Genomic DNA, 13398 nt, shown 5'->3' with positions numbered 1-13398 from the left:
GGGAGAGCAGCCACTGCCAGGTAGCGTTAGTGTTAAGTAATCTCTTCTGAAAGCTCACTCTCCCACCTGCTCTTGTAGCAACTCAACTCGGAATTCTGCACAGCCGGAGACCTCCTGACCTTGCGATAACCCAGTTGTGTAACATAATACAGGCTCTTCATTAGAAATCATTTATTCAGGAGGACCCCTCAGACCACCTGCTGAAGGGAGGAACTCTTTCCTCCTGGTGAGTCTCTTGTTGGGCATCAGAATGAGCACATTTTGGGCTATCAGAAGCGTACTGAAGGCACCCTAGTATGTAATTTTTTGTGTAGATTCTCAGCAATTTTGTCTAAAACTGGAATATTATTTTATTCTGTATTTTTGCCATAATGTGCTTATTTTAGTTTACAGTGGTTTCTACCCGAGTTTCCACTAATAAGAAATACTTGTATTTGCTGCATCAAAAGTCTGCTAAAACTGGAAGTAGGTCTTTCGAAAAGGTTTCACCATTCTCTTTTCTCACTTTAAAAATGTAGAGAAGCTAGCGCGCATCCAAGATGGTCGCGTGAGCACAGGGCTCCCCGGACCCTCTCTGCTCCTCGGAATTTATCCTGAGAATATCCTGACGTGGCTTATGGAATCTGGGAGATAAAGACCAGCTGAGCGTATATCTCTTTTCAAAACTCAAATCGGACCTGGGAATCCTGAGTTGTCGTCGTCGGAACTTTTGGGACCCACCCGACGGAGGTGATCGGGGTGAAGGTGACCCGAGGGACCGGGCTGCAATTGAACAACAGCGGCTTCAGCGCGGTGCCAGCTGCCGATTCACCACTTTCGGTTTCGGTTTTGCCCTTCAGGAGACCGGCAGGGAGGTGCGCTCGGGGTGGAGAGGTGCTTCCTGGGCCTCTGCATGAGGTTTTCTTTCATCTGCCACTAGAGCGCCTATCGCCTCGGACCCCCTATACCGACATTTTGTGGTCTTCTTGCTGGTGCCTTACACCTCTTGATTGGAGGTCCCCTCGGGTGACCGTGTTCACATGGGGGGCAAAGGGGGTCCCGAGGGCCGCAAGACCAAGGCTTCCCTCCGCGGGGGGGCAGTCCAGAGCAATAACATGGACCGCTACACCCAGGGCAGGGGGCCCTCTGGCGCTGCTGGCCTCCCCTCGGATACTGCGGAAGGAGGCGCGACCGCCACTACGGAACTATCCTTGCAGGACATTATGGGCGCCATTGATGGCATCAGGGAAACCATCGCGACGCAATATAAGGCCCTGGCCCGTAAGATTGACACTGTCGCGATCGATGTCACCCTGATCCGGGCCGACCTCTCCAAAACTAACGAGAAGGTCCAGGCTCTCGACGCACGGACCTCCACCCTCGGTGCGGATGTGTCGGATCTGCGGGCCGCGCTTGGAGACATCAGGGTGGTTAACGACCATATGGCCCGGCGGCTTGAGGACTTCGAGGGACGGGCCCGACGCAACAACATCCGCGTCATAGGTGTACCGGAGTCCTCTGACGGCCGCCCGGTTGACCTCGTGGTCGAGGAACTTATCCTGAAACAGTTGTCCTCGGCTGGCCTAAGTAAGTTCTTTGCCGTGGAGCGGGCCCATCGAGTTCCGGGCGGTCGGCCACGGCCGGGGGCCCCCCCGAGGCCTATCGTGGCCAAACTGTTCTATTACAGGGACCGCGACGCTATTCTGCAGGCCTCACGGACCCACGGCCCGGTTCGTCATGAGAACTCGACCATCAATTTTTACCCGGACTTCACGCAACTGGTCCAGAAACAACGGATGGGATTCCAAGGGGTGAAGCGTCGTCTCCGTGAGCTGGGCCTAAAGTATTCGATGCTCTACCCTGCAAAACTCCGAGTGGAACATGGGGATCGGACAGCCTTTTTTGACTCTCCTGTGGCTGCAAGTGACTGGCTGGACTCTCTGCCGGACGGAGGTGGCCGTCCCGGACCCTCTGCGGGCACCGCAGGTGATGGGTCCCCTTTAGAATGACTTTTGGTCCTTGATTTTGCCTTTTTGCACTGTACAGTCGGGTCTTATTTCATTTGCATATTGTGTTTTACCAGGACCAGTGAGGGGGGCGGGCGGGGACGGGTCCCTTACCTCCTCTGGGTTCTTTTCGTAGAAGGGGGTTAGTGGGGCGACAGGCACACTGCAAGTTGGGGGGGTTTTTTGGCCCGCAGGGGTGCAGGGTGGGGGGAGTTGGTCCTGGGGTGGGGTTGGGGGGGAGGAGGGTTTGTTTTGCTGTGTGTTTTTTGTTTACAGGGCGAGGTACTGATTTTTGTCCACATTTGGGAACTGTGCTGCAGGCGGGGGGACCCTTGATCTATTGGGGGGGATGGGGGGGGACGGGTTGAGGCTTATGTCATGGAACGTCAATGGGTTGGGGGACCGTATCAAGCGGGGTGTAGTACTGCAATATTTGCGTCGTTTGACTCCTGATGTGGTGTTTCTCCAGGAGACGCATCTGGTTGGCAATGTTTGTCATGCAATGAACAGGGGGGGGATACCGCCTCGTGGCCCATTCTGGTTTCACAACTGGTTCCAGGGGGGTGGGCATTCTGCTGCGAACCTCACTTCCGGTGGAGATCACTAAGATAGTCTCGGATGACAGAGGGCGCTATGTGTGTTTGATTGGGAGGTGGGAGGGGCAGCCCCTTGCCCTGGTTTCAGTTTACGTCCCCCCGGGCCTCCAGAACTCCACCTTCACTGACTTGGGTCGAATGCTGCTTGACCTTCCGGACAGCCTCCTGCTCATGGGCGGGGACTTTAATTCTGTGGTTTCGGGTGAACTGGATCGTCACCCACCAAGGACCCTCCCCGCTGCCCAGGCATGGCTGGGTGGGATGCTGGAGACCTTCGGCCTGGTGGATAGTTGGAGATTAATGCATCCGACCCAATGTCAATTCACCTTTCACTCGGGGGCGCATGGGAGTCTCTCTAGGTTAGACTACTTCCTTATGCCCGCGGCGCAGACTGGTCGGATTCGAGAGGTCAGGCACCTGGCGCGGGGTATCTCCGACCATTCTCCGCTGTGGCTTGTTTTTGACACCGGGCCGCGGTCTGCAGGGCGGATCGCTCCCATTAACCCATGGTACCTGCGAGACCCTACGACTCGTGACAGCCTGGTTAAGGCTATGGACCAATACTTCCTGGATAACGAGGGGTCGGTGTCTTCTGCAATGTCCCTGTGGGAAGCCTTTAAAACCGTGATCCGCGGACACGCCCTTTCCCAGATAGTGGTGGCTAAGAGGGTCAAGAGTGAGGCAGTGGTGAGGCTGGAGACTGACATCTTGGGGCTGGAGTCGGCCTTGGAGGCGAATGTTACTCCGGACGGGCTCCATGCCCTCAGCCTGAAACAGTTTGAATATAGGTCCCTGGTCACTGACGCGGCCAAAACTATGTATAGGGAGCAGCAGGGTCGACTGTACGATGCCGGGGACAAGGCGGGAAAGTTGATCGCGTGGCTGGACAGGAAGGAGAGAGTGAATCGTGTGGTCCCGGAGTTGCGTGCTGCGGATGGTGTGTGTGTGACGGAGCCTGACGAGATTGTGGAATGTTTTGCCGACCACCTCCGGGCTGTGTACTCCCCAGTGACTGACAGGGATGAGGACGACTCTCGCCTTCTACTGAGGGATATCGCCTTGCCCTGCCTGTCCGTTGAGGACCGTGAGCGGCTGGACGCCCCCTTGTCGGTGGATGAAATAGCGACCGCGATCCGCTCCCTTCGCTCGGGCAAGGCTATGGGTCCCAACGGTCTGCCCATTGAGCTATATAAATTGCGCCCTGACAAGCTTGCGCCCTTCCTCAGTCGCATGTTCCGTGAGTCTCTGGCGGCGGGTTCCCTCCCGGTCGATCAGCGTTTGGCCACGATAGTCGTTATCCCCAAGGAGGACAAGCCGCGAGATCGCTGTACTTCTTACCGGCCTATTTCACTGCTAAATGCGGAGCCTAAGATCCTGGCGAAAGTCCTTGCCAATCGTCTGTTGAGCGTCGTGTGCGATCTGATTCATCCGGACCAATGCGGATTCATCCCGCATCGTAACACCGCTCTTAACTTGCGGCGCCTTCATGGCGCCCTTGCCAGGGCGGAGCTCCTCTCCGAACCGGCCGTGCTGGTTTCTTTGGATGCCACGATGGCTTTTGACACCATCGAGTGGCCATTCCTCTGGGCTGTCTTGGCTAAATTTGGCTTTGGGGAAGGATTTATTGGCTGGGTGAAGCTTCTGTACACGGGACCCATGGCTCAGGTGGTGGTGAACGGGCGGGTCTCTCGGCCCTTTGCCCTCGGCAGGGGCACGAGGCAGGGATGCCCGTTGTCCCCTTTGCTCTTCGCTCTCGCCCTGGAGCCACTCGCGGCTTGGCTCCGCTGGGAGCCCTCGCTTCGAGGGATCCGGTGGGCCCCGGGCTTTGAAGATCGGGTTTCGCTGTATGCGGACGATATTCTCCTATATCTCACCTCACCGCGGCAGTCGCTCAACGTCCTCTTTGACGTTCTGACTTCCTTTGGGAGTAATTCGGGTCTCACGATCAATTGGTCTAAATCCTGCGTCTATCCGATCTCCGGTGGTCCTCCACTCCTACCGCCTCGGCTTCCGATCCAGGTATCACTGAGCGGCTTTAAGTACCTGGGGATATACGTTTCGCTGGACCCGGTGGCTCGCTATGAGCTGAATCTCCTGCGTCCGCTTCGGCGATTGCGAGAGGATACGGCCCGGTGGTGCAGGCTGCCCCTGTCCCCGCTGGGTCGGGCCGCGCTGTTCAAAATGATGTCCCTTCCCAGGTTCCTCTATGCACTCCAGAATTCCTTCGACGTCATCCCAGTGGCCTACTTTCGGGAGGTAGAGAGCCTGCAGAGGAGACTGGTGTGGGACGGGCGGGCGCGTATTGCTCTTGCTAAGCTTACTCTCCCCTGGTATGACGGGGGCATCGCGCTTCCCGACATTCGCAGGTATTATTGGGCCGCGCAGCTTTCGGCCATCAACCATGCCACGTATGCGCCTGGCCTGAACCCGGCGTATGAGATGGACAAGTTCCTGCTTCCCGGCGGGGACTATAACAGGGCGCTGTACTCCCGCTCGGCTGGCCGGACCCTTACGGGTCCTACTAAGATCGCTGTGCGGACCTGGAGGGCCGCCACTGCGGCCACGGGCTGGGGTGAGCGACTGACATGTGCTACTCCTTTGTTTGCCTCCGATCGCCTGGGGAGCCTCTGGACTACGAAGGGGTTTGACCAGTGGGACACGATTGGTATCAGCAAAGTGGGAGACCTGTGGCATAAGGGCGCGGTTAAGACTTTCGCGGCTCTTCAGGCCGAATATGAGCTTACGGACAGGGAGTTCTTCCGCTATGCCCAGGTTCGACACGCCCTGCTCTCGGTCTTTGGAGAGGGGACCACGATCCCGGTTTCCTCGCCCCTCGAGGACCGCATACTTGACGGACATGTCCCGGACAGCACTATTTCTTTAATTTATAAGAAACTGATTAATCATCGGGCTGACCTCTTGGTGCGCCTTCGGGAGGCTTGGACGGGGGATGGGGTGGAATTGGACGACGAGGACTGGCAGTCTGCACTGTCGTCCCCCAAAGAGGTCGCCATTCCAGCCCGTCTCCGGTTGGTACAGCTTAAGATTCTTCACCGGGTGTATGTGACGGGTCCTCGCTTGGTCTCGATGGGATATTCCGACGATGGGCTCTGTAGGCGGGGTTGTGGGCTCAGTGCCACCTTTCTCCATATCCTGTGGGAGTGCCGCGAGGTGGCGGACTACTGGCGCCGGGTACATACGGTTATGGGACAGGTCACTGGGGTTGTGCTGCTGCCGGAGGTGCGTCGCTGTGTCCTGAATGTGTGGGAGCCCAATGATTATAGCGCGGCTCAGACTCGGTGGGCGGCCCTGGGGAACATGATTGCCAAGAGAGATATAGCGCAGCTTTGGGGTGCCCAGCGGCCGCCCACCGTGTCAGTATGGAAGGAGAATATGGACTGGTGTATGTTCAGGGAGAAGACTGTGTATGTTGCCCGTGGTAAGCCGGGGGCATGGGGCAGAATCTGGGGGCAATGGAATGCTTATCGCGGGGGTATCTGTACGCCCCCCCTGGTGGACACCGATATCGCTATGTCCCCCTGACCCTTGACGGTTCCGGGCACCTTTTGGAATGACTACATATGGACGTTCAGTTCCCTTGGCCCCCCCCCCCCGTCCCCAGCCTCCCGGTACTCCTTCCTTTCGTGTGCTGCTTAATGGTCTGACCTGGAGTTCCCCGGAGGAAGCCTGACCTGCGCCGTTTGTCTTTATGCCTCGCCTTTTGTTTTTCTTTTAGTTTTCTGTGTTTGTTTGATCTAAGTCTCCTGTGCCTCTAGAACTATCCGGACTCACTACGGGGCCGACCCCCGGGAACCGACTGCAGCTTTGATAAATGTATATTTCATTCTGTACTTAGCGGCCGGCCCTGGTGGTTGTAGGCCCGTGCTTGTAATCGAATTATTGTTCAATAAAAACTTTAAAAAAAAAAAAAAAAAAAAAAATGTAGAGAACCTGTAGGTTGTGGCAGTTGGCCAGAACACCGAATTTTACGTTTTTGAAACAATGAGAAAAGATGTTTTCTTCATGAAGGCCATAATATTTTGTTTGTTGTAGAATACCTTTAAGTAGAGGGTGTTGAGATGTCAGTGAATATATTGGGCTATACCTTTTAAGACTCTCAGATCAAGCCTAGGCCAAGCTTTCTTACACCAAAGGGCATATTTATGAAAAGGTTGTGTTATGCAACGGGGCACAAGAGTGACGCAACTCTTAAGTTTAATATATGAGGCCATGCAAGGTCACATTGGATGACTTGCATGGCTTGATAAAATATATAGTAACGCAACACAGCGCAATTCCCTGCGCTGTATTGCTTTGTCCTAAAGAGGTGTTCCATGGGTGGAGCGTGGGTGTTCCCTAGGTGAGGCATAACGAGGAATATATCTTTATTTCTCCTCGTTTTTTCCCCCTTCTATGTGTGCTGCAAGAGGAAAATGCTTCAGAGGATTTGTGCTCAGAGAATTGTTTCTGTGCGTTTTTTCCCCTTTCTATGTGTGCTGCAAGAGGAAAATGCTTCAGAAGATTGGTGCTCAGAGGATTGTTTTTGTGCAAGAAGGTGTCCCTTCGTGCACAAAACAATCATGCTTACACCGCAGGCACCCTAAGGGGTCCTGCATTGGTGCTAGGCAGTACATTGTGTGCCAGCACTGGGAAATTACAGGAATGCGCCCTATATTGTTAAGTACGGAGCATTCCTGCCCTTTTCCTATCACGCAGTGCAGCAAGGTGACTTGCTGAGCTGTGCTGCCTGATTATTTGATAAATATGAGCTCAAGCATCACGACTGTCTGGCACCCAAAGCAGGAACAGCTGGTAGGTGGGCAAAATGGTCTGCCTTCGACCACAGTTCTCCAGCAGGGACAACAGGAAGCTGCAACTAGTGCAGAGGTTTTATTAATCAGTTCCCATTGGATTGTTTATATCAGATTTACTTACGTTGTATACACCATGGGCAAAAGGTGACCAACCAATGCCTTAACATTTTCTTATTCGGAACGTAATCATATTTTGAGCCTAATCATGGTAACTGGAGGATCTATCAATCAGCAACTTTTAAGATTGCATTGCTTCTCCATATGTCTTTCTTCCACAGGACAGTTAGGGCTGAATATGCATCTTCACAAGGCACCACCAAATATCACACTAATGCGATAAAGGTTCTTTGATTTTTGAGGATTAACCGCTTTTCAAAGTATTCTCACTGTCCAAAGACAAAACTGACAGACAAGTACACAATCAGTACATTATAGGCTGCCCTTACCCCAGCAAGCAACAAACCTTCAATAACCCATATCTGTGCTTTCATCAGACATCCAACCGTACCCTCATCAATAGTACTACAGGCCATTGTTTGAACCTCTCCTACATCCACCAAATCCTCACATCAGGTGTCATCAGGATCTTCTAATGCCTTTTAACCATAAGGGTCCGTAGATCCCTCCCAATCATCAACCAATCCAGGCTTGTCACAGGAATAAGGCAATGGCTCTGGTATGGCGAGTCTTCCCCCTGTCGGAGCCAGCTTTGGACAACGCCCATCCGGCTCTGTATCAGAGTCGGGATTTAAGTTGGTGGCAGCACCACCGCTGGGTGTCGGGATGCTGGGGGCGTTGGCACTGAAGCAGGCACCGGGGAAGGTCCGGGTAGCTCGACCGGCACCACTCGGTTTTCGTCACTGGATCCCTGTGACCTGACTGTCTAAGAGGGCAAACCCTTCAGTGGAAGACCAGAAGGGACCCCTACCAGACCCTTGGGGCCTGAGGGTGCTCCAGAGGGGTGGAAGAATGCAAAAATAAGGGGCATCGCCTCATAAAATTGTCTTAGTTGGGCGGGGGTCGCTCCAGAAAACTCAAGGAGCGACGGGGATGGCCCAGGCTCCATCACTGAGCTAGGCCTCGGGTGTCAACATCCCTGCGACTACTCCAAAGACCTGCACTGCAAAATCAAAGACCTCTTCGATTATTTTTTTTCTTGTGGGACATACCCGACTTCCCAGACAACTTGGAGTGGGATGATGATCACTTGGTACAACTCCGAGAACGAGCTCGGGACCTTCCTTGTGACCGAGATATGGAACATGGCAGGGTCAGTCAACGTCAGGTGGCAAGGAGCTTGAGGGACTGCACGCTCAGCACCTTAGAGGTGCATTGCGCAGCATGTCTTAGTGTTGTGATCGAGTTTCAAACACCACTGGTAATTAAATGTGGGTCCTCAACCGACATCTGGCGGCGACAGACGCTGCACAGCTTAAACCCTGCCTACTTGGTGGACATCCTACACACCAGAGGACAAAGTCTTAAAAAGTATTTGACAAAAAGTAAAAAAAAAAAAAACAGATTAGTCAGAAAGTGACTAGGGTTAGCTCGCTCCTGATCTGCGCTGACTGGCATGGATAAAAAAACAAAAGAACTGATGTCAGTGCGCTGGGGTGGCGTCTATATAGGCACTTCGCATATCACTTCCAACATAGATGATGCCTCCTAATGACCTACAGGGGTACTGCTCATCAAAAGTTTCCAGATTCAGTCTGGCACCTGGGATATATTCTAAGGTAAGGAATCTGCAGCTAGAAGTCAATTTCAGAAAATTATGTGTACATCCTGATGGAAATAGTGTTGTATTTGCATGAGTTTATTGCCATTTCCAGCAATTTCGAAGCCGGTTGTCTTAATATGGAAACATCTGTTGACTCTGTCACTGAAGAAAATCTGCCACAGTAGCAATACTCTTTATAAACATTAAAGAAGCAGACTTTAGCCCGAATGGAAGTGCTTAGCATTGATAGCCTTGTGCCAACACCTCTGATAATGTCTATGTTCTGAATGCACTGGCTATGAAAGGAAACATTCCAATAGGGTAAGAAACTCAACTTACTGCAGAAACAGGAGAACATCCTAGAGGGTGTCCATCCAGAAGGATTGTTTCCTCAGGAATTTGCTGCATTCTCGAATGCCTAAGATCAGTATCCACCTACTGGTCATTTTTCTGACCACAAAAAAAGCGTTAATAGAAGCCCACATTTTCCTGCCTCTCAGGGAGCTATTCTATAGCTCGTGACAGTCTCTTTTTACAGCGCCCAGAGTTGGCAGTGCTACTTAGTCACATGTGTCCATTAGAGCAGTCTAACCAGACTGGAGGGATGAGGCACTAGCACCCTTGAAAAGTTGGGAGAGCTTACTGGTAGCTTGGGGCTATGACAGTAATGGACCCTTTTTTTTAGCCAGCAGACCTCTGTATAAGAGCTGCTGTTTAATACTCAACCCTGGTCAAATCCGAAATGTTGGTATGAATAATGATGTCTCCCCTAGATGTTGTAGTAAGAGGATCTTCCTCTCTAGGCCTGGGACCATCTAGAGCTATGAAAGAAGGTAAAGTGTCTGTACTGTAAACAACAACAAAAACATCAGAAAACAGGCATGGTCTGTATGCCTCCATGTTCTGCACATCCTCATTCATGTTTCGCTAAGAGGCTGGTACCATCGAAATGCAAATCAAGATCTTGACCTCCACTACTGGGTGAAAGGATGTTCTCCTCAACCAGCTTGCTGAGGTTAATCAGCATTAGACACATCAACAGCAGCAGCATCTATGGCTGCTGAAGCATTTGCTCCTTCCATCACTTCCTTTGATTCACTCATTGCATCTATCCTTGGGGATGAGGTGAAATATTCCACATCTGGCAAAAGTAATGCCTTATAAGTCACTTACCTTCGGTAGAATTCTTTCTGTAGGATATTTAATCTTCCCACAGTTTTCTCACCCTGTGATTATTGCCAGGTACCAGACTCAATCCTGAAACGTTTTCACCTAGAAGTAGCTCTCCAGTGGCATCAAACTACTCCAGCCATGACTTCATCCACCATAAAAGTGACCCCAGCCTCTCAACAGTGCCTCCTGGCGTCAGTTTCTTCACTTATAGATGTTGATCTAGTGAATATGTTGGAATGTGCTTTAATACTTTCAGACAATTATTTGAAAAGTCATGACGCATCTTAAAACAAAGAATGCGCCAACAAAAGATGGAATGCTAGGTCACAGCTTTACCCTGATGGAGCGGGAATTCACAACAAGAAACCCGCTTATATTAAGTACCCCCGTAAAACGTACTAATTTTAAGCAGTAAATAGTATAAACATGCAGTTACACACCACACATGTGGAATTTGCTTTGCAATATGAATGGAGTTAATCCTAACAATATGTAAATAACCAAATGTGTAATAATGTGTAGAACGTGATATGAATGTTTCGCATGGCACATTGCATGAATATGTAGTAAAAAGCATGACGTGTTGCTTTGTCATAATAATTAATGCTGTTTTCCTGCTTTTGCTATGCTAGGTTAACTGTTAACATTGGCTAGAGAAAAGGTGGGTGGTTAACAGTGAAAAATATAATTACCACATTATTAATAAATGTCTACTTTCTGTTCTTCTAGTAAATGGTCGCATCTCCATTTTGCGTTAAGTTAGCCAAACTGAACTGAATGAAACTTGCAGCACGTACAAACTACGTGATTGAGTGGCTGGAATGCGGTACAAGCTGAAAGAGCATGGCACGGTGAAGGACATGACGTTTGACGTGCAGTAAACTCCAGTGTATTCGTGTGAAAAACCCACAAGATGTTAAACGAATAACATTTGTCCTTAACTTGTTACTTTAACCTCATGAGAGAAGAGGGATGTACACTGAATATGTGGGAACGAAATCTTAACAATGGGGTAGTTAGAAGAAGTATGACAATGATAGTGTGACCATCCGCTCCTCGTTTTAACCAATCCCGTAACTAGAATGGGTGATTTTTAGCACCTTTAGTGGGATGGACATGTATGGTAAGTGTATTAAAAAAAAATAGGTGATTTGGGGTGGGGCCAGAGAAGTGAGGGCGGCAGAAGCGGCTGCTGTCTTAGGCAGGGAGAGAGAGGGTGCACTGCTGAGGATCAGGTGGCAGAGAGGCCTAGATGTTCCGGTACTATCTTTGTCCTGATCTTAGTCTTTGATCCCTGACTCTCTGTCTGGGGGTCGCCTGCCCCTACCTAGGCCTGGGTGGTGGTATTCCTCGTTTTTAGGTTGAGCATCAGCACATGCGCTGTCTGCAAGACCTGCAGTGATCTCTCTAAAGGAGTGTAATCTGTCATTCTAGCATGCTTCCTGCAATTGGTTAATATGTGCGTCATTTTTTGTTTCCTTGCTCCTTATTTGTAAGCGCTCCGATACATCATTTCCGGTTATTCGAGAAGAGCACCGGCCTATTACAGTCCCCTTACACTAGTAAGTGTCATTTGTTATTGGGGGACTTCTTGTTTATTTAATTTAATGCTGGTGTGTGGCACTGCACATTTTCACTTTGCCTGCTTTTATTTGTTTATGCACAGCTGTGCATGGCGCGCTTTCGATTTCCCTATGGTTGCCGACTACTTTTGGTCAACAGTGTGTTTTGGCTGCGACATTTATAGTATGCAGCGTTTTTTCTTCTTCTTTCTATCAGTGCCCTCTGCACGGCGTTCGTGTTACTGGGGTGATTTATTGCATAGTGTAATGCTAAAACCCCTCATTCACAGCCTTGAGAAAAACTTTGCACTTCACCAAGGATGAGAACCCGGCGCAGTGTATTTTCTAAGGTTAAGCATTCTTAATTAAATGAAGAGCAAGATCTTGTGGCTCGCTTCTAACTGGCTATGTTCACTTGCTGGAAAGCAGAGTCTTGTTTACAGTGCTAGAAGATGATCGGGTAGGAAACTGCTTTAGACATATTTACTAATAGTTCTTACTTGCCCATTCCTTGTTTATTTGCTGCACACTTTTCTATTCAGTACTTGGCAAGCTACATATGTTAGAAATATGTGAAACTATTCCTCCCACATATTTTAATTTAGGTATTTAGGTATTTTAAGAGGCTGATTACATTCAGCATTTACCAGAGGAATGCATTTATGGCCGTAGCACAGAAAATAATTGGGAGAAGTTAAACCAGGCTATGCGGTGGGTCACTGAACTTCTTGGTCAAGGTCTCGCATTTACAAAAGTTAGAGCTATTGGCATTATAAATGACAATGCCTTTTATTTATGTGTTCATGTTCATGAACAAAACAGATAAATAAAAGGCATTGTCATTTACACTGCCAATAGCTTAAACTCTCGCAAATGCAAGATCTATTGCATTGCAAATGCTCGCTATTCCTTGGGTTGGTATCTTTGATAACTCGAAGTTATTATCCTTGTACTTTTGTCTCTTCATCTATCCCTCCGAATTGAGAATTGATTAATGTACATGTCTGATGTCTCTTCATCTATCCCCTCCATGCAACCTATGTTTCTTGAGATTGATTATTTGCTGAGGGCTTAGAGTGTATTTTCTCTCATGAGGTATTTTTTTTTCCATTAATGCATTTGAGTTAGATAAAATTTAACAATTTGCAACAACGTTTCTGTGGTTAATTTAGTTTGTCAATGTTTGAGTAACTGTTGCCTTCAATTTTTCAACTGATTGGTCCATCGACCAAGAAGATGGAAATTTGAACAAAAGGGTTTATTGAGAAAATTGAGAACTGTCTAATTATTAAACTGCTGAGCATGAAGAGGTATTGAATTAGCAAACTTGACACCAGTGCAACAGGGACTTGGGTGTATGTGTATGGGCCAAAGTAAATGAAATAATTGAATGTTCGTCCCTGTCCAAATTATTGGGTCCACGCTGGATCAGTTTCTTGTTAGCAGAGTTATGGTTTAATTATTGATTAATTAGGTAATGGTTATTGAATATTCACTATATGTTTTAAATTGAAGAGCTAGTGTTTTCGTTTATATGTTGTTCAGAAG

At 49.5% G+C, this 13398-nt stretch overlaps 1 protein-coding gene across 2 annotated transcripts in view; it reads left to right on the top strand.

The window, feature by feature from the left end:
• Nucleotides 1-12999, top strand: part of RIGI (RNA sensor RIG-I) — a 506425-nt gene extending 493426 nt beyond the window's left edge. For both annotated transcript variants that reach the window (XM_085634941.1, XM_085634940.1), the window contains one exon: nucleotides 11018-12999. In XM_085634941.1, coding sequence (XP_085491067.1) covers nucleotides 11018-11046 — 29 coding nt within the window. In that variant the 3' untranslated portion in view covers nucleotides 11047-12999. The remainder of the gene's footprint in view (nucleotides 1-11017) is intronic.
• The last annotated feature ends 399 nt before the right edge of the window (nucleotides 13000-13398 follow it).

Source organism: Triturus cristatus, chromosome 2_1 (assembly GCF_964204655.1).
Source record: "Triturus cristatus chromosome 2_1, aTriCri1.1, whole genome shotgun sequence".
Lineage (NCBI taxonomy): Eukaryota > Metazoa > Chordata > Amphibia > Caudata > Salamandridae > Triturus > Triturus cristatus.
The sequence above is the reverse complement of the archived record's forward strand: the minus strand, read 5'-3'. Positions and strand labels throughout refer to the sequence as shown.